Raw genomic sequence first — 20,436 nt, 5'->3', positions numbered from 1 at the left:
GCTGATCCACTGCGCCCAACCCTGCCAACCCCAACCCTACTTCCCGCAGGGCCTTCCGCTCTCGGTACTCCCGGGGGGCCGTGGGGGGAGGACCCGAGGTGCGACCCGGGCCGAGGACGGAGTGGGGGCCGGGCTGGTCCCGCGCCGCAGCGCTGCGGCGGAGCACGCTCGCCCGGAGGCCCCAGCAGCGGGGGTGCCGGTATGCAAAGCAGCTGGCGGCCTGGGCGGGGCCTGGGCGCGATGCAAATGAGGAGGATGGGGCCCGCCGGGGCTCCGCCTCCCTCCCCCGCAGCTGGGGCCAGCGGTGCCGAGCGCAGCTGGACCCGCGGCCGCAGCTGGGCGAGTGACAGGCGGGCTCAGCGCAGAGCCGGCGCAGGGGAAGCGCCCGCGGGCCAGGCGGCAGCGGCGGCAGCGACCGGCTCCTCGCGCGCCTTCCGGGCCGGCGGCCCCGGGGCCGGCACCTCGCGGGAGCCCGCTCCCCGCGCGCAAGATGGCTGACCCGGGGCCGGCGCCGGGCGAGGGCGAGGAGAGCACGGTGCGCTTCGCCCGCAAAGGCGCGCTCCGCCAGAAGAACGTGCACGAGGTGAAGAACCACAGGTTCACCGCCCGCTTCTTCAAGCAGCCCACCTTCTGCAGCCACTGCACCGACTTCATCTGGTGAGCGCGCGGCCGGCGCCCGGGACCCCCGCCTCCGCCTCCGCCTCCGCCTCCCCCCGGCCGGGCCCCCAGCCAGCCCTCCTTTCCCGGCCCGCGCCCCGGGCTCCCCCCGAAGCTCCTCGCGGGCGCGGGGCATCCTCTCCTCCTCCGCGCCCGGGCAGCGCCCTGGGTCGCCTCTTCCCGCGCCTCTCCGCCGCCTGGGCTCCCCTTCCACTCTCCGTCCTCCCCTCACCACTGCGGGCCCCCTTCTTCCTCGACCCCGAGGCGGGGGCACCCCCCCCCGTCCCGGTCCCCCCAGGGGACGCCGCCCCCGCGGGCCCCTCTCCTGCTCCCCTGTGCACCTTCCCGCTCCTCTTTGCCCGAGGGTACTGGGGCACCTCAGGGCAGATCACCTGCCTGCCTGCCGCCGCCACCCGACGGAAACGCTCCCCCATCCCGCCTCCTGGTGGTCGCAGTTTCCTCTCTCCCGCCTGGGGGACTGGAGCTGAGGGTTCCCGCCGAGCTCCCACCTACCGCCCCAGCCCCCCAGGCGGGACTCTTGGGGCACCCGCCTGTGGCGGGGAGGCTGCACCTGGGGAAGAGCCCGGGGAGGGGTGACTTCGTGGGGGGGCTAGCTGGTGGCCGGGTCTCAGCCTGACGAGCCTCCTTGTACTCTTGCAGGGGATTCGGGAAGCAGGGATTCCAGTGTCAAGGTACGTCGCGGGCTCTGGGCTTCTGCTGTTTGTGGGAAGAGAGAGTGCAAAGGACTTTATGGAAATGAGCGAGTTAGGCAGCGCGGAGGAATCGTGTGTGTCCGAGTGCCCTCCCGGGGTAGGAATTCTTCATCGCCCAAGGGTCCTCTTAAGGGGTGTGTGTGTGGGGGGGGCGGACAGAGATGCTCCTTCGGGGAAAAGCTGGTGGAGCCCAGCGCCCTTTCGTGTCACAGAGCTGTAGCAGAGGGGCGCCCCTCCTCCCTCCCCTGAGGAGGCGTCAGGCTCCGGAGCCCCTCCTGGCTTGGTCGTTCCTGCTTGGGGAGGAGGTGTCTTCACAGTCCCTTTCTGGCCTACCCTTGCCCTCCTCCGCTCAGTGGGGTTTCACCTCTTCCCTGCTTTACAGAGAGGTCTCCGCAGGTGGCTGCTTCCTCTGCAGATGGTGCGTCCCCTAGAGAAGCAACGGTGCTCTCTCCTGCGCCTCTGCCCTCTCTGAAAGAAGTGGTTCCACATGGGGTGCTTCTCAGACCCTAGTTTAAACTGCCCTTTCTAGCTTCTGGGTACTGATGAGAATAATTCGGAGTGGCTGGTTAGCGGTGTCCTTGCCTCTGGTTTGAGACCCTTGACCCTCACCAGGGACGCCCGGCCTAAGAGTGGGCCTTTTTATTGGGCCTAAGGAGGCTTCAGCTGTCTCTGTTAGTTTTTAAAAATTTTATGTTTTTAGGGTTTTAGACAAGGTTTTGCTATGTTGCCCAGACTGCACTTGAACTCCTGGGCTCGAGTGATCCTCCTGCCTCAGACTTCTAAGTTGCCAGGGGTGCAGGCAAGCATGACCAAGCCTGGCTCTGGGGCTAATGTCTAAAAAATAGGTGGCACATTGGCTCTCCGAAGCTAACACCTGCAGACTTGTTTAACCCTTAGGATGTCTTAAGCGTATTGTGAACTTGATGTTAACATTTCAGAACGGAGTGATTCTATATACATATCTGAATTTCCACCTTCAACTTTGGTGAACCATGGTCCTCCTTCCACATTAGAGCAGTTCTTTGGAACTGCTGTTTTTGTAGACAGGGCACACATTCTCCATATTGTCTCCATCCCTCTCTCCCCGGCTTGCTTCACCCATTTCTGCCCCATGCAGGCATTTGGATTTGCAGCCTCTGGTTTGGAAAGTGCGTGCATGTGTGCGCACGTGTGCATGTGTGCGTGCGTGCACATGTGTGGGCCCTTTCCTCCCACTTTTAGCCCAGGTGCAGTTGAGAAGTGGAGCATTTCTTGTGTGTGTCTTGGGAGTAAATGGATCACCTAGGCGATCTGAATTTATATCAGGAGAAGAAAGCATTTGAGCATCGAGGAGTCTGAAATGTGACTTAGCACTCACTGATAGTTTGGTTGTTGCCCCTGCACCCTCCAGCGAAGAGGAGTGGAGGCCCAGTAGGGGCGGCCTGGTGCGTTGTGTGAACGCTGACCCTTGGCACGGCACCCCGTCCTCTGAGATGCAGGCTCTTGTCTGAGGTCTGGGCCAGCGTGGGCTCAGCCAAGGAGCCTCCTACACCTGCCAGCACCTCTTGCTAAGACTTGGAGCCTCAGTTTCACGCAGCACCCAGAGGTCCTGTCTCCAGATCCTTTTAAGTGGCAACAACGTAGGCCCTGGTGGAAATAGTATAGATTGTTTTCTAGAACCTCCACCTCTCAAACAAAGTACCAGAGACATTTTGGTGCTGGAATGTGTAATTTCTTCTCTGAGGTTGTGTTTCACTTCCATGAATTGGTTTCTGTCTTTGTCTCTTGCTGAAGTCAGGGGTGATTTTTAAACAGTTTTGCTTCTAGTCCTCTGTGTCTCCACTGTTACTGAGGGCTGGGAAATCCACTTTGGAATATGCAGGGGATGACACAACTGAAGCAAGAGATCCTTCTATTCAAAGCCTGGAAATGCTAGGAATTTTCTGGTGTAATGAGAAAACATTAAAATTAAAGTTTCTAGTGAAGTATGTACGCATTAGAGACTGGTGTGTGTGTGTGTGTGTGTGTGTGTGTGTGTGTGTGTAAAATAACCTCTCTTTCCCTCCTCATTCCTCTTCCTTTGGAAAAGTGTAGGGTAGTGGGTGTGTGTACAAACTACCAGGTATGTCACTGAGTTTGAATCCTTGCTTTGAGACTTCTAGGCATATTTCTTAGTATCTCTCTATCTCAGGTTCCTTATCTGTAAAATGGGGCCAATAATAGTACATACCTTAGAGTTGTGGAGCAGCTCCAAGTCATTGCAATATCTAAGATGCTTGGATCAGAGCTTGGCACAGGGTAGGCACTCAGAAAACAGGCTCTTACGGTTGTCCCCAAACCACCGCCACGATGGGACAGCTGTGTGCGAGAAGACAGGCCCTGCAGGATTGCTTTGGTATGGAGATGGCTGTTAGGTAGGAGTAAACATCCAGCTGTGAACATCTGGTCATCTGTGTCACTGCTTGGACAATGTATTTCTTTTGTGTTGGAGCAGAGGGAAGAAGAGAAAGGGTGGAACGGATGGACAGTCCCTACAACTGAGATGCTTAGGATGTGGAACATCAGGAAGGAGGGAAGTTTATCCCTGGAACTCAGTATTGCCTGGGAATTTTGGAATCATGGAGCTTCTTATTATGTGATTATTTTTGCCACCAAGTATTTCCTCTTAAAGTGAATCTACTTGACATGGGATCAGGATTATTACAGAATATGCAAAACGTTTCATTCTCTTACCTAAGTCAGCAGCCCAGAGCTCAGTTCCTTCTGTTCTTCTCAGCTTTCTGCCCTACCATCCCTAAGGAGAGACAGTTATGGTCCAAGAAGGATGTTGGACCCTCCAGACTTCACTTCCTTCTTTCAGTCAGCAGGAAGCAGAACTGCAGCAAAGGAAGGCGAAGGACACATGCTCAGCATCACTTTGGAAGTTGTCTCTAGATACTTCAGCCTGTATCCTATTAGCCAGAACTTAAGCATACAAGGGAACATGTGGGAAATGTAGTGTTTATTTCAGGTGGCCATGCTCTGTCCAAGAGCTGATGGGGGGAGGCACTGTTTCCATTTCCAAAGAGAAGCAGAGAGAGGAGAGAGCCCTTGTTGGGCTTTCTGTTGGGTAGGGGGTGTGGAGGGCGCTCGTAAGGCAGGGGGGCCATTGGAGCTGGCCCTGCTCCATCATGCTGCCCTGGAACTTGGGGTGCTGGTATGGGCTGGGAGAAGAAGGATGGGAAGCCCATAAACCACTGGAAATTATGGAGTTTTAGGTGCTCAGGGGAGCTTAAGAATAGATTTTCTTTCTTTGTACTGCTCGAGGACAAAACTCTAGGTTGACTGCCACATAATTTCTCCCTTTTTGTTTCCACTCTTTGTTTTTAATAAAACTGCTTTCTGTGAGGTAGTTTAAGAATGCCTCTAGTGACAGGGGACTGAGGCTGAGGATCCTTGCTGCGAAATTGCCTAAATTCTTGGTAGAAACAATACCCCGTATACAAGCAAGGAAGACCTGTCTTTATGGCATTCATTGGAGGAGCCTGGAGCCTGTGTTTTTGCTTTACTTGTAATTAAGACAAGCCTTTGAGTGGAATTCAGTTCTTGCCCTAAGAGGACTTTGCAGTTTGGCAGAGGAAAAAAAAGTTGTTTTATTTTGTTTGCTTTAAAGGAAGTCACTTCAGCAGAAAGAAGTAATAATATCAGAGATTCATGATTCCTTGGATGGGAACTGGGCATGGTAGTACAAGACTGTAATCCCAGCACCTGGGAGGCTGAGGCAGGAGTATCTCTAGTTGGCGCCTAACCTGGGCAACTTAGCCACTCAGTGAGATCCTGTCTCAAGATAAAAAAGGAAAGAGGACTGCTGATGTAGCTTAGTGAGAAAACCCTTGGTTAATCCACACTACTGAAAAAAAAAAAAAGGAATTCATAGCATGGGAATGGGGCTCTAACCTCTGATCTGCCCTGTACTCACTGAGTACCCTGGGGCAAATCATCCTCCTGTTGTAGCGTTGGTCTCTACATCTGTGAAATGGCCATACTTGTGTCTACCCTTTAGGGTTGTAGTGCAGTGTAATGAGGTCGTACAAGAAAAATATCCACAGTAAGCATCAATGGCACTAGGTGAGACAGTCACTGCTTGATCAGCCGTGCGAATCCGTCAGAGTGGGACAGAGTTAATTCTGGAACTCGCTAAATGACTGTGCCTGTTCCGTGCGCTTAGACGGGTTGTCTTACTTGGGTTTCTCCATGGGCTTTGGGCGACACCCGTGAGTGTGTGTTTCAGTGTCTGGACTCGGGGGGCCGCTTGGTTCACATCATCGTTCTTTGTGAGAAAAATCTGAACTTGCCATAGACACTCTAGAAAAACCCCAGGGCACTAATTTTCTGACTCTGAAGAGCTAGAATGGATGATTATAATGAGTAAATCAGCTTTTCCCCTTTCCTGTGTAAATTCAAAAACATGTTTTTTAACCTTCTAAGTGAAATTATTTAAAAAAAAACCTCAAAGTGTCAGACAAAACCAATCTATTTTGCTGTTTTCGTTACTACCAATCCTATGGAATATGCTTATTTTACTGTGCAATTAACACATGCAGATTAAAATATACACTTTAAAAAACCCCCCAAACAGAAATGAAATAGGGCTGGGGGTATAGTTCAATGGTAGAGCACTTGTCTAGCATGCACAAGGCCCAGGATTTGATCTCTACAACAAAGAACAAAAAAGAAAAAGAACAAGCAAGCAAGCAAGCAAGAAAAGATGAAAGAAAATTAATTAAAGGTTAATTTTATTTTGGGTATAGTTCTCCCCATGAATTTATAATGGGACCTGTGCACTGTAGCTTGAACTTTCTCAGTAAAATCGTAGAGCCATTGAAGAAAAAATCACCAAAACAGGCCGCACGTCACCAGAGATGGACTCTGTTTCACTCTCGCCCTTTCTAGAAGCAGATCCTAGCGGCCTGTGAGCCAAACCTCACTCACCTGATTTATTCTGAAGGGAGGCGGGTGATTTCCATGTGGCTACAAGAAGAGAGGCTTTTTGACTTCATCTTTGATGGTTTGACCCTTTTCATTTCTTTCACTTGAAGTGGGATTTCAGGCTCAGTGTCCCAGTTGAAATAAGAACCTTCGGAGTGGGTTAACTGGGTCTTAAAAAGGAAGGATGATTTGCTGGAGAGGCAAGAGCAAATTCATCTTGATCTCTAGAGCACTCCAGGGAAGCCCGAAGCTTTGTCAAGGGGCACAAAATGCATTTCTAAATAAATATGGGAAATATGACCTTTGAAAATCTACTTGATATGATATACAGTTTCTTAGAAACTAATTTTTAAAAGTACATTATATCTAATACTAGTGATTCTGCAGGTACTGCCCCAAACCAGATAAGCAAGTGTATAGTGTATGTAGTTCAATGAAGAAAAACATATGAGAAGATCATTGGTCACAGGATGAACTGAGGGCTTGAAAGTAATTCATACACATTCTTCACATTCTTGCTGTTAGTCCTTACCTCTCTCGTCTCCATCTGTTCCATCTTCATGTACACATAGATCAGTACGTCATGATTTTGGAAACGTGCATCTCCTTTTGGTGCTTTTAAGCTGCAGATGGTTTTGTTCCTGAGTATAATTCAAGTCCGTGTTCTGGTCTTTTGATTCCGCAGTCCAGTTGGTTCTTGGGTTGGCAGATGTGTCACTGGGAAGTTCACTGTCTTGGGATGATGGCATCACAGGCTTAGTCTCCTTCTTTTCACGAGTTCTTTGAATTCATTGATCCTGTCTCTCTACCAAAAATTACATGATATTCCATAGATAGAATGTTGACCCCCCCCTTTTTTTATAGAGAATACAACATCTCCAGTGTTTATGTATGGCATTTGGAGGCGTGATGACTGCTTAAAAATCTGTTAGAAGATTTGTCTTTTCACTACATACATCCATTTTCCACTTATCCATCTTGCCATTTATCCTTGGATGTACCCTTCCTTCTCTTTATCCATCCATTCATCTATCCACGCCTCTTTCCCTCCATCATTGTACAAAGTACTCATTGATTATGTGCGTGCATCAGGAACTATTTTAGGTGGAGAAAAAACAATGCTGAATTTGGTCAGGAGATTCCTACTGTCACGGAGCTTGCAGGGCAACAGGAGGAGATAAAACTTCCTGCAGATCGTTGCACTGAGATTTCATTTGACTTTTATTAAGCACTTTGAAGGAAATGTACTAGGTTCTGTGAGAATGTATATGAGAAAGCTAGCTCATGTAAGGGTTGGAGGTGGAGCTGGGAAAGCCTTTGGTCTGGAAATTAAAAAAACCTGAATTCCAGTGTCTCATTCTTTGTGGTAACTGGAGAAAGTGTGAGTTGACAAGGGTCTAGAGCTAAAAATCTGTATCATGAAACTGCTCCTATCCTGGATAAAGATATGCAAAATGTCTGTCTTTGGGACATTCTGGGGAGGACCCTGGATTCTTTATTTGTGCCATATCTGTAAAAGGAGTATCTGGCAGCACCAGACTGCTACCTTAGGATGGCTTCTCTTCCGACGTGACAGAGAGCTTCATCCCCTCATAGTTAATTACTCAAATAATGAGCTCACTTCCTTTTTTCTTCAGGGTTGCAATTTGAGGCGACTGTTCTGAAGCAGAAAAATCAGGCAATTTCAGAAGTGGAAGAGCAAGTCTAAGCCAATAGGTGGAAAATAAATAAAAACAACATTTTGGTGAGAAGCATTTGTGAGCTGAAAGCCAGTTTTCAAGGAGAATGGGATTACTGGCATTGGCTCCCAAATACCTTCCTTACCTCGCATCCCACTCTCGTAGATTATTCATTGTATTTTACATGATTTCTATGGCTTAGGCATGTCTTCTCTCATTTGGAAGATAATTTTTAAATAGTTTCACAATAAACAATATTGATTCCCATAAGGAAAAAGATTCTTCATTCTCTTTCCATTAAGGGGAAAAATTTCAGTTTCTTGCTAACATGTCTTTGGCTCCTCTATAATACAAATCTGGGTAACTTTGTAAATGGTCATTGAGTTTTCTTTATTTTTGCTATTAAAAAACTATGAGAAATTGTCAGAGGGTAAATACATTTTAGTTTCTACATATAAACCAACTATTTATTTATTTTCCAATGTTGAGCCTGGTCCAGTTCTACTCTGGACTTGGTTTTGTACTAACTGGTCCTCCTTATGAATAGTGAAGGAGAGTTTCAGTGTTTCTCCTGCAAGGAAAACTCTTGTTGGCAGGAGGGTCGATGTTCCAGAGGGTAGCAAGGCACAGTAAGGGCAGGGTCTGGTAGAGACCGTAGTTTGTATTCAGAGGTGTCAGTCTTTTCATTATTACCATTGTCGTTACCTTTTCTTTGTTCTTTGTCCTGCTTATGTTTCCTGGTATCTCCTGTTCCTTGTGGAAAGTTCTCCTGAGTCAGAAGGGGAACTCAAACCTGGAGCAGATGGGGTCTGATCCTCTTCTTTGAATCCTGGCCTTTGCTAAGGAGATGGAAATTAATTGGCTGAAGATATGCAATATCAGTTGTTCCACAATAACCATGCTCCAAAGGGAATTCTAAGGTTCTTTTTCCCCTTTCCCCTTGGTGCTGTAAAGAGATGAAATTTTGGGCTTCTAGGGAGGCAGCTTGAAATTGGGCTTGAGAATCCAGGCTCAAACAGACCTGATTTTAAATCTTGACTCTCTCCATGGCTCTGTAACATGGGGGCAGGTAAAACACAATCCTGCCTATATCAGCTCACCTGTCCATTCATCATCTGCACGTCTACGCAGCCCTTGTCCCATCCATCCATTCACCCACTAACAAATCTATTCATTCGATAAATATTTATGGACTGCCTTCCCTATGTCAGGTACTATTTTGGGCACTTGGACTAAAGCAGTGAGCAAAGCAGCCCTGCCTCTGTGGAATTTACATTCTAGCAGAAGGGGAAGAACAGTAAATAAACAAACAGCTTAGAATAAAATATATGGTGTAATGTCAGGTTGCAGTAGAGACTTGGAAAAGAAGTAAGACTGTATTTGTGCCCTCTAAGTTTCTCCTGACTTTTTGGAGGAAGAATAGCACATGGCCAAATTAGTTCTGAGACTTAACAAGAAGTGCTGCACCAGGGTGCAAGACCACTCTAGGTGGCGTCCCTACTGCTCTGAGAGGGGTGGAGAAGATCCACAGAGGAGATGACATTTGGGAACAGTCTTACAATAGGAGTTCCAGATTGACAAGGGGGTGGGAGCAGAGGACAGCACAGGTGGAGAAAAGGAGCAAGAACAGCACACCTGCGGGGAGCAGGGAGAAGGGTGGGTGAGAGAGGAGCTGGTGGAGGTAAATGTCCCCTGCTCCCACGGCGGGACGTGGGCTTGGCGTAGTCACTAGGAAGTGTTTGTTGTCATTGTTTCAGAGTGCCTGTGTGGGGGTGAGTGAAACGGCCTAATATTCGAGAAAGGGAAGCATGAGATGAATTTTAAAACAATATCATGACTCAGGTCCTGAAATTCCGGGCTTGTGGGGTTGGAGGTCATTGAGGAGTGGTGGTGGGGTAGTGCTGCCAGAGCATCTAGGGGCCACTGCTATTTTCCACATCCTAAAGAGACATTTGGAATTTGATGTCAGTCATACTGTTGATTGTTCTATTGGGGGGGGCGGTGGTTACAAGATTATTTTTATGGTTCTAACAATATGGGTATCTTTCTTCACTGCATCCTTAGGTGCGGAGGGCCACAGAAATTATTTTTCCTTTGAAAGGAATCCTCCCACTCCTCTCTCTCTACTGCTGTCACTTACCCAGTGACAAGTGCTTCCTGAGCATGTGCTGAGGACTGGGGCTGCTTTTGTGCCTGGGAGACAGGCTTTGGTTCAAGTCTTGACTTCTTGCCTTAGGATCCTGAGCAAATTACTCAACCTCTATTGCTTTTGTTTCTGCATAACACCCAGTATGTAGAGCTAGTGTCAAGTGTTTCCTTAGCACCTTGGTTGACCTATAGTAAGCACTTCAGAAATGGCTGCTATTTCTGTTCTTGTGAGCACTGTGCACTGCCCTCGTCCTTCCTGAGTTTATAGTCTTATTGGGAAGCAAGGTGAAAGCTTCTGAATCAAAGAGAGGATGTAAGAATGGGTGTGGATACCACACTGGGCTCTGCTACAGAGAGAGAGAGAGAAAGAGAGGCAGGCAGAAAGGTGTCTTGTATATAAGTGAGCATAATGCTTTCTGAGAAATTTTTTCTCTCCTCCCTTGTGATGTTTTAATTTGTGGGAAACCTCAGAAACTTGAATTGAAAGTTGTGATCATCCTATCTGCTGACCTCATTTTGAAAATGTGTGGATAATATTTCAACTTTAAATACATTTCTGATCATGTCACCTTTAAATCCATTTCACCCTTGGGGTGGGCTGTTTTGTATTCTTTTGGGCCAAAGAAGCTGGCAAATAATACAGGTTAGGGTACAGTGTGCAGAGCTTTTGCACGTCTGTGATAATGAGGGTGGTAATTTTTGGGGATAGCTTTTATAATTTATATCTAGATGGTTCCCCAAGCCTCCTGTGCTCATGGTGGGGGTGGGAGGTGATTGGATCATGGGGCTGTGCCCATGAGTTTACAGCTGACCTGCTATTAGTGGATGGAATCTGGTCCCAAGAGGCGTGTCATGGGAGGCACAGCTGGGTAGGCTTTGTCTGTCCCCTGCCCTCCTTTTACTCTCTCTGCTTCCTGCGTCCATGCCATGAGCTGCTTCTCTTCTGCCATGCCCCAGTGCTATGCTGCCCTGTCTCACAGCCACCTGACTATAGACTGAAACCTCCACAAACTGTGAGCCCAAATGCACCTCTCCTCCTTTAAGTTGTGGGTGTCGGTATTGTGACTCAGTGACCAGAAAGTACCTAAGACAGTAGCCCTATATAAAATCTCTTCCTCTCCTCCATAATGGTGGAGACTGTTGGAATTTAGGCAGTGCTGCAAGTGAGAATTTTGATAGTTATCTAGATTTTGGGGGGGATTATATTTTGGATAGCTACCTGGATAAATAATGTGGCAAAATTTATGGCTAGAAGGATTGATAATTTTATCTTGGCCCAACTAGGGTAGCAGGATCGACATAGAATGGTGAGGGACTTCCTGTTATTTCAGTTGTAGATCCATTGTTGAGTAGCTGGCTTCCTGTTCTTTCCAGGATCCAGTCCAGAATTCTTTAGTTGGATTACAAGTCTTTGTCTGATCTGGATCCTCATAAGCCCCATCTTGAACTCTCTTCCTGTCTTTTTTTTTTTGCTGCATCTGAAGATCCACCCGGTTTTCCTCAGTCACGGCACACCCTTGCCCACCACAGGGCTTTTACACATGCTCTCTCTTCAACTCAGATTGCTCTTCTCTTCTTCTACTTACCTCCTACTCATCCATTAGAACTTAGCTCAGGTGTTCCTTCTTCAGAGAAACACCCCCTGACCTTCCAAACCAGCCCCCCTTGTATAATTTCATAACTCTTTGACATTTTACAGTTTCTAATGACATATTTGAGCATTTTATTCATTTGACAGATGTCTTCCCCAGGGGAATATATCCAGCTCACTTTCCATTTTTTCCAGGGTACTGTGATCCACTGTTGGCACATAGTATGTGCTCAGTCAATACTTATTAAATGAATGAACAGTACAGAGAAGAAATAAATGAGTAGAGGGAGTCATTTGATTTGGGTGTAAGTATTTAGCTTAATGCCTTCCGCAGCCTGAACATACCCATGTAACCAGCACCTAGGTCAAGAAACAGAGCATTGCCGGCACCTCTAGCTGGATCTCTCTATTGGCTCCCTGAAGAGTAGATATTATTCTAACCACCATTACCTATGATTATTTTCACCTGTTCCTGAACTTCAAGTGAGTAGAATCATGTGGAATGTACACTTTTGTGTCTGTGTGATTCTGTTCATGTATGCCCACTTTTCTATTATGCTTTAATAATAAAAATTTAACAGGCACAAAGTTAAAAAATTTTTCTTTGAAACAAGTCCTGCTATGTTGCCCTGGCTGGCCTTGAATTTGTGATTATCCTGCTTCCACCTCCCAAGTACCTTGGCTTACAGGTGCACACCACTGCACTGGTCTGAAAGGCACAGAGTTTTAAATTATTGGGAAATGTTAGCTGAGACATTCATTTTTTTGTGTACAGAAGTGAAATCTGTATGTAGACAGGCACCTTCTGGAATTACCCACTGAGGGATGGTGCTGTTTGCCTTCTTGGGAGGACATCTGCTTCCTGTTTTAATGTTGCCCATCGGTTGCAAACTGTACAACAAGGAAGCCAGGGCGTTCTGACAGTTTCTTCACCTGTTAATGCAGCTCTGTTAATACCAGGAAAACTTTGGCTCACAAACTATTTTTAGGAGTTAGATTTTAAAAAATCCATATTAGTTAAGGTATCGGTAAGAACCTGTTGAAGTTGATATAACAGATAAGACTTGAAGTCCCTGTGGCTTGACAAGACTCATGTCTCATTTGCATCACAGCTCAGTGCGGGTGGTTCTGGTCAGACAGTCTTCTACACAGTCTTGCAGGCAGGGCCCCAGGTCCTCTCCACTGGGCTGGTGCATGGGGCCAGGGAGCATGAGAAGGAACGCTCATTTCACAACCATTTCAGCCTGGAAGGGATGTACAGCACTTCCACTCTTATTGCATTGGTCAGAACTGTGGCACCAGGCCCCCCCAAATGTAGGAGACATCACAACAGGTTGGTGGGCTCTGTATCTAGGAGGAAAAGGAAACAGGTTTTGGTGAACACAGCAAACCCTACTCCAATTCTTAAAGCCAATGGTTTTCTTTTATTTCCTCTGGGGTGATGTATCCAATTTTATCTCTTGCTTGATCAGTAAAACTCAGATGTGAAACTCGAGGCTTCTCTATCTTATCAAACGCCAGGGTTCATTTGTGAGAGAGTAAGTTCTGATTGTGTTACTAAGGGTGAAATCAAGTAGCCTTCTTCTTGTTTTTAGCTGTTAGAATGATCTGGTTCCTGTCAGAATTTCTCATTCTCTACTTGACCAGAACTCTTGCCTCTTCTGGTTGCCATCAGACATCTTAAATGCTATGATGTGAGTTTGGGGTAAGCAGGATCACAGGTTAGTTCTCTTCATTTGCTCATTTGTCATCTCTCATACAAAAGAACTTTTCAGTGGTTCTACTTCTAGATGCTTCTCTTCAAACAAATCAATTTTCTATTGTTGTGTAACAAATAGCCTCAAAGCTTAGTGGCTTAAAATAAGCAACATTTTTTAAAGCTTTGGTTTCTGTGGGTCATTGATTTGGGCTGGGCTCAGCTGGGTGGTCCGTCTGATCTTGGCTGGGCTCACTCAGAGGCTGGGGCTTCAGCTGGGATGCTGGGACATGTGGGGCCTTTCTTCAGGTGGTCTGTCATTGTCCATCAGGTTAGTCCAAGCTCTCTCACATGGTGGTGGCTGCATTCTCAGTGCATGAGCAGAGAGAGGCTCCAGGGCTTTCTTTAAGCCCATGCTCAGAAATTGCAGTGTTGCTTTTCCTAGTTTGTTTGTAAGAGCAAATCATAAGCTTGCTGCAGAAATAAAGGAGGAAATAGATGAGAGAAGAGTCCTCTGGATGGGAGAAGCTGGAAATTTGTGGCATTTTTGGAACCTACCACACCAGTTTCAGTGTGGCCCTTGGGATTGCTTCCTTCTTCAAAACATGCTCGTTTAGTGTGCGTCCCCTGAAATGAACTTGAATCTATGTCAGGTCCCAAGTAAAGGCTTCCTGCTTATACCAGGTGATAATAGTACCAAATGATGTTATATGTAAGTGATACACCCCAAGACTTAGTGCACATAAAACACGGAATACTGCGGCCATTACTACTGAATCCCACCACTAAATACTACCATTACTGGCACTGCATTTAGAGCTTGAGAATCAGAGAAAAGAACACAAGGCTGTGCTCTTGGGAAGGGAGATAAATTGGAGAGGATGCTGACGTGTGAGGCAGCTCACATAATATGGTCTGGTAAAAGTGATGCCAGGCAGCATCTACACCCGGAGCCCATGACTCCAAACCCTTGTTGCGTTGGACTCTTTACACGTACTGTGGTTTTCGTGAATTCATCTATATGCATTTATTTTAAAAACTGTGGACCATTGGCCACTAAAGGGTCATTAAGTCAGTCTTGTAAGTCATGAACACCAGGAAAAAATAAGGCACAAATCAGAAAATATCAGAATGCATCACCCTCATGAAGAGTATTGTTCCGTGAGTTTTTTTACTTCATGTATATGTATGTGACAGGCATGTGTGAACTGGTTCAGAGTGTAAAATTGTGTTTCTAACTGTGGGTAATGGTTAACATAGTTTGAAAATTAGTATGGCGAATATAGAGAAGTAGCTCATGAAATTGGCCCATAGACTCTTGAGGCTTAATTTCTTTTTAAGGATAATATAAGTGCATTGTTTTCAGTTCTTTCTAAGTAGAAATTTTATTCCTACACAACACAATATCCTGATTATTTTCAATATCATCCTTGATTTTTAGCATATCACAGACAAAACTTATTTTTTCCCAATAGAATTTTAAGTATGGTATAAGAGCTTTAAAAAAAAATGGAATTAGTGGTTCTGATGGAGCTGCCTAGCTTGACCTGTCACTTAGAGGAAGTGTCGGATCAGAGTGCTGTGTCAAGGGCTGGCAGAGAGCCGTCCCTCTCCTGCAGAGAAGGAGCTGCTGGGGGACAGTTCGGATTGAGAAAGAAGTGTTTTGTGAGCGGAACCCAGACGGAGGGAGGCAGGAGGGGTGTGTGGGGCTGTGTGGAGGCGCCGGGAGGTGTGGAAACAGCACCCAGCCCGGGTGGGTTGGCTCCTGTGGAGGCGCTCTGCAGAGGCTGTCTCCGTGGGGCTGCCAAGGGCTGGGACTCAGGCTGTGTTTCTAGTCTCTGGTGTCCTTGCATAGGTGGGGGCCCAAGTGACAGTTGGCCTCATTGTATTTCCCTTCTGGCCTTTTGTGATTTGGGGCCCAAGGGCCATCAGGGGGCCAGGGCACTCCAGATGGGACCAAAAGTCAAGTCCAAGATAAAAATGAAACCAGGGCTAGGCCTCTCCATTCTTGAAAGAGAAGAAGGGAGGAAAGAGAGGAGGAGAGGGAAAGTTGAGGAGGAGAGGAGGCAGGGAGGGAGGGAGGGAGGGAGAGAGAGAGAGAGGTTTCCACAGTCCCTAGAAGGGCTTATGTTAGTTAGGCAGATAAACTGAAGGAATTTTCCACTTCCTGGACATCTTCAAATAAGATTTCCAATGCTGCTGTCTCAAGCTGACATTTACTGAGTGCTCACTATGTGCCTGGCATTGCTCTAAGTTCTCAATATATATCAGCTCATTTAATTTTCACAACAGCCCTAGGTGGTTGCTGCTGTCACTGTTCTTATTTTATGCTGAGAAAACCAAGGCAGAAAGAATAGAGAGATTTTCCCTATGTTATATGCAGTTATGCTTTGGGTTTAGGGTTGTGTACAACGAAGGTAGAGCTTTGGAACTGAAGATGAGGATGAGGAAGAAGAGGAGAAAGGAGGCAGCTAATATTTGAGTGTTGCCATAAGCTGGTCATTTCACAAACTTTATCCCTTTGAATCTTCACTTTCCGTTAAGATTTGCTGGTATTATTATCCCTATTCTTCGATAAGGATATAGGGTTAGAGAAGATAAGAATTTGTTAAAGAACTCCAGAGCAGAGGTTGAATTTAGGTCTATTTGAACAAGAGCCTGCGTTTCTAGCCACTTCCTGTAGATGAAGGACTTGGGTGGGCATGGAAGAAGGAGGCAGAATGACAGGCAGCCTCCGTGCACAGGATGGTGGGACAGCCCATCTTACTGGGCCAGGAGTATGTGTTTGCCACAGCAGTGGATGAAACAGTGCCACATTTGAGAGGAAGTGGAAATTCTCTAGTGGGAGAAATGTTTCCATTAATTTCTTTTTCCAATGGGGGAGTTTTCAGCCATAGTCCCAAATAAGGAATCCAGAAAGTGGCTTCTAGGTCATGTCTTTCAGTGATCCTGCGAACACAGTCAGTTGATTTCTTCACGCCTAAGTTTCTGGGCTGGGGAACAGGCTGAGAACTATTAAAGGCCTTGAGTCATTTGGAAAGAAGAAGTATGCATACAGCAGGCACTGCCATGAAACGGAATTAGCTGTTCTAATTTGTTGAGACACTGAGCTGAATGCTTCATACACATGATCTCACTTATGGCCACCATATCCCAGGAGGTATGTTACATTAACTCCACAAAGACATTAAGTAACCTGCCCCAGGTCTTGAAGCTAAGAATGCCTTTTGATTTGTGATAAGGTTACATCTGGTAAATCCATTGTCAGGTGTAATTGTCCTAAACTAAAAATGCACAACAATGCACCTAGCCTAGCAAACACATGTATGTCCTATTGAGTGTTGGCTGGAGAGAGTCTTTAACTGAACACTGTTAGCCTGGGAAAAGGTTACAGTAAAGCTGAGGTATGGGTTCATTCTAACCTCAGCCATTCTAAGCTGGGGACAACTGTGCTGAAGAGGGTGACCAACCTAGGCAGTCTGATTCCGAAGCTTGCAGGTTCATCTCCCTCTGCCAGTTGTCCTAAGCAGTCTTTGGCCAGGGCACAAGAGGTGAAATAGCAAGGTGTGGGACCTGATGTGGGAAGTCTGAGATCCCTGTGTATCTTTTCAAAAATCCACATGTAAGAGAGTAACGCATAAGGAGTAATGACAGAGAGGTCTAGTTGGCCTATTCCTGTGATATCCCTGTGGCGTACCCTGTGACGGAAGGGGAAAATACAGGCAGAGAAGGCATGCTTCTGGCTGGTAGAACAGATCTGTAAATGAATAATTCACTGTGGTGTGTGCTGTGATGGTGGGGGAGAAGTATGGGAATTTAATAACTTATTCCCAAGGCCCCAGGGGTGCTGCTCAGAGTTCTTAGTTGAGTTTTAAGGAAGAGAAATCAGTGGAAGAGTTCAAATGTTGGCAAGGCAGGAGGAGAAGCAAAGGAGAGAAGAGACACTGGCCAAGAGGAGGCAATGGAAGGTCCCAGGGAAGTTTAGCTTGAAGAAGATTTGAAGGTGCGGAAGAAGAGTCCAGGGAACTTGTAAAGAACGAATAAAGACCTCCAGGATTCAAGGGTGAGCATAGCTCTTCTCAAGATGATGCACTTGGCAGCTTTCAGTGCTGAAGCCAGGAGCAGACAAATAAAGGAACCAATGGAGGACAGCTTTGGGTATGATGGGAGGAGAGAACACAGATGGAGATGAGAAATGAAGGGAGAGTGTGCAGCAAACAAAAGAAGTTGAGAGGCCAGTTGAGAAAGTCTTGCTTGATGGACTTTCTTTGTGAAGTAGGAAAAAAGAAATAGATCTCCATTCAAATCTGTCACCTTAGGCAAATGTCTGGCCCTTAGCTTCCTCATTTTGTAAAAGGAGTGAACGATAACAGCAGAACTTACTTCATAGAGGTGTCTGGATGGAATATGATAGTGTTTGTGTAAGGAATAGTGGAACCTTGGCTGGTGCATAGCAGGGGGAAAAAGGAATGTGAATATTGTCAGCTATTGAGGGAGTTTTGGTTTGGATATTTGATGAACAGCTTGGGGAGAAGACAGTGATTTCTTTGTTGGATACAGAGCGTTTGACATACCTGTGGTATATCCAGGTTTCAGTGTCCAAAGGCAATTGGGAATGATAAGTCAAGGATAGAAGTAAAGATTTGGTAGTTATTAATATGATGATATATATTTAAAAAAATCTAAAGTATATTACTGGAGGCACTAGATTTTAATAGTATATGACATTAGACAACATGGATTGCATAAGTTTTTAAAAATTATTTTTAATTCTTCTACTTGTTGAGAATATCCCAGTTTGTGCTATCATGTCTCAAACATCTTTCCAGTGCATGCAGACAGTGCTTTAAAGCAGAAGGAATGAAGCACATCTGAGAGCTATGTACCTGCATGATAACATTTAATTGTGTTTTCCAGTCTTGTGTTCTATTTGTAGTAAATGTTACTAGTTTTCCGATTCTGATTTTTTTCCAAGTAGGATGGTTTGGCTGTTAATAACAGAACACTCAAGGTGTCTGGAAGGAGGTGGTTCCAAGGTTGTTTAATGAGAGACTTAACAGAATCATCAAAGACTCAGGCTCCTCCCAATTATCTGCTTTGCAAAATGTCATTGATATCTCCCTTCCTGGTCCGAGGGAGGCTGCACTGTCTCCGGGAATCACATTCTCACTGGACAGTATACAAAGCAGAAAGGAAAGGGCACGGGACCAGGGTTTGTCCTGAAGTACCTCATGTCATACCTGCTTGATGCTTGGGCTGTCTGTGGTAGCTCACCTACCTCTGAGGGACAAGGCTGACATGCTGTAAGTGGCTGTGTGGAAAGAGAGTGAAGGCCGTCTCCACAGTGTCATCACATCCCTGAATTAAGGAGCTTTGATAAAGTTCTACCTTTTGAAATTTTGTTTTGTCAGGTAATTAATTCTCTTATTGCTTAAATTGTTTCCAGATGGATTTTCTCTTTTTTGCAGCTTGGATGCATGGGATATGCAATTTCAGGTTATTCTCCAACATAGCAGACATGATTGTCCCCTCTTTTTTTCTTGGTTTATTAGCTTTTCTGTTGAGACTGGGTCATCTCATCTTGATTTTTCATATGTCATTTAGTTTTGGATTGCGTCTTGGACATTGTGAACGTTATGTTGTGGAGACTGGATTCTGTTGTATTTCTCTGAATAGTGATGTTTTTGCTTTCCTAGGTCATTGTCTTTGCTGGACAATGAACTGCCTCTTGGTCACCAGCTCAGATGTCAGTTCTATTTTTAATTTTATCTTTGAGTCTTCTTTGAGGCTTCCTCATGCATGCATGGTTTAAGAGTCAGCTAGATACCTGCATAGAGTTTATTCAAAGAATTTGGGACTCCCTTCTGTTTTGGCTCCATTTTTGAATTTTGTCTTCACTTTCCAACCTGAAATCTGTCCCATTGTTTTGCATGCTAGAAAGTCTTGGAGTTCTATACTAGAGTTTTAGCTCTCATTCAGTGCTGACTGCAGCCTACTGGCAGGATAAAGAGTGTGAAATGGCCAATCCCTTCTTTCAAGTTTATACCTCCCTCTGGAATTTGCTTTCTTTTCTTAGTTCTGCAGTGCCTCTAGGCTAAGAAGTATTTTAAAACAATTTTTCCAGAGTTTGTATTGGTTATTTTGCAGAAAAATTGGGTCCCATTGAAGTTTACTTGACTGTATCAGGAATGAGCTTTCTTGTTCTCTAGCACACGGGAAAATGGGTGGGCCATGAGTGGGTGAGTCACTTCCTCAGCCACAGAGCTAGGAAATGGCAGAGCCTGGGCCCCAGTTCAGGCCCTGGACCAACGTTCCCAGTGTCTCAGCACCCTGCAGGGCATCTGGGTGTGGATTTCTGCCTTAGAACACTGCCAGTGTGGGCTCGCTTTTGTTTTCCTATGGGAAGTGTCTTCTCTGGGGGTGGAATTGTAGCAGCCACAAAGCTGAGCTGGGCAGTTTCACGTCAGTTGGGGGTTGCCAACTAACCAGGAACCACTCCTGGTTCCAATCAGGGTACCAGGAGGGGCTCCTTTATTAAAGGGGCACTCAGAAGACAGTGTGCCAGGCAGAGTTTGGGATAGAAATGATTGGTCAGCACCAACAAGGTGCTTGGTTATTATTTACTTGGCAATGTTTTTACCAAAGTAAAAGTCAATAGTAAGTTGTGGTTAACAGAGAGGAAGTTCAGAGTTCAGTAGGTCCTTTTTCTTTTTCTTTTCTTTTTCTAAATTAAGAAGGAAGTTGCTGCTCTTATTTTTGTACCAGTCTTGTCATTAATGGTTAAAGAGTAAAAGCCTTACCTGAACTGAAGTCAAACTTTGAAACTTAGTAATGAGTCCCTCTTTCCCCTTTGTAGTGCCACTGGCATGAAGGTTCTAACTTTTGGGCAACTTGCAGAGCAGCAGTGAAGAATCTAGTGAAAGCTTAGGATTTTATGCCCTTTAGGGAACAGAAATGGTTCCCTCCAAGACAGACATTTTGAGTTCTCCTTCCTAACAACTGTCT

The 20,436-nt window shown here is 46.1% G+C and overlaps 1 protein-coding gene across 2 annotated transcripts in view; it reads left to right on the top strand.

The window, feature by feature from the left end:
- The first annotated feature begins 380 nt into the window (after window positions 1-380).
- Window positions 381-20,436, top strand: part of Prkcb (protein kinase C beta) — a 312,724-nt gene continuing 292,668 nt past the window's right edge. For both annotated transcript variants that reach the window (XM_004855957.4, XM_004855956.4), the window contains exons 1-2: window positions 381-657; window positions 1,318-1,349. In XM_004855957.4, coding sequence (XP_004856014.1) covers window positions 491-657; window positions 1,318-1,349 — 199 coding nt within the window. In that variant the 5' untranslated portion in view covers window positions 381-490. The remainder of the gene's footprint in view (window positions 658-1,317; window positions 1,350-20,436) is intronic.

The sequence above is a fragment of the Heterocephalus glaber genome, unplaced genomic scaffold (genome assembly GCF_053883595.1).
Source record: "Heterocephalus glaber isolate CG9 unplaced genomic scaffold, H.glaber_assembly_v1.0 deba00000943, whole genome shotgun sequence".
In the NCBI taxonomy this organism is placed as follows: Eukaryota; Metazoa; Chordata; class Mammalia; order Rodentia; family Bathyergidae; genus Heterocephalus; species Heterocephalus glaber.
Note: the sequence above shows the minus strand (reverse complement) of the source record. Positions and strands in the feature narration are given on the sequence as shown.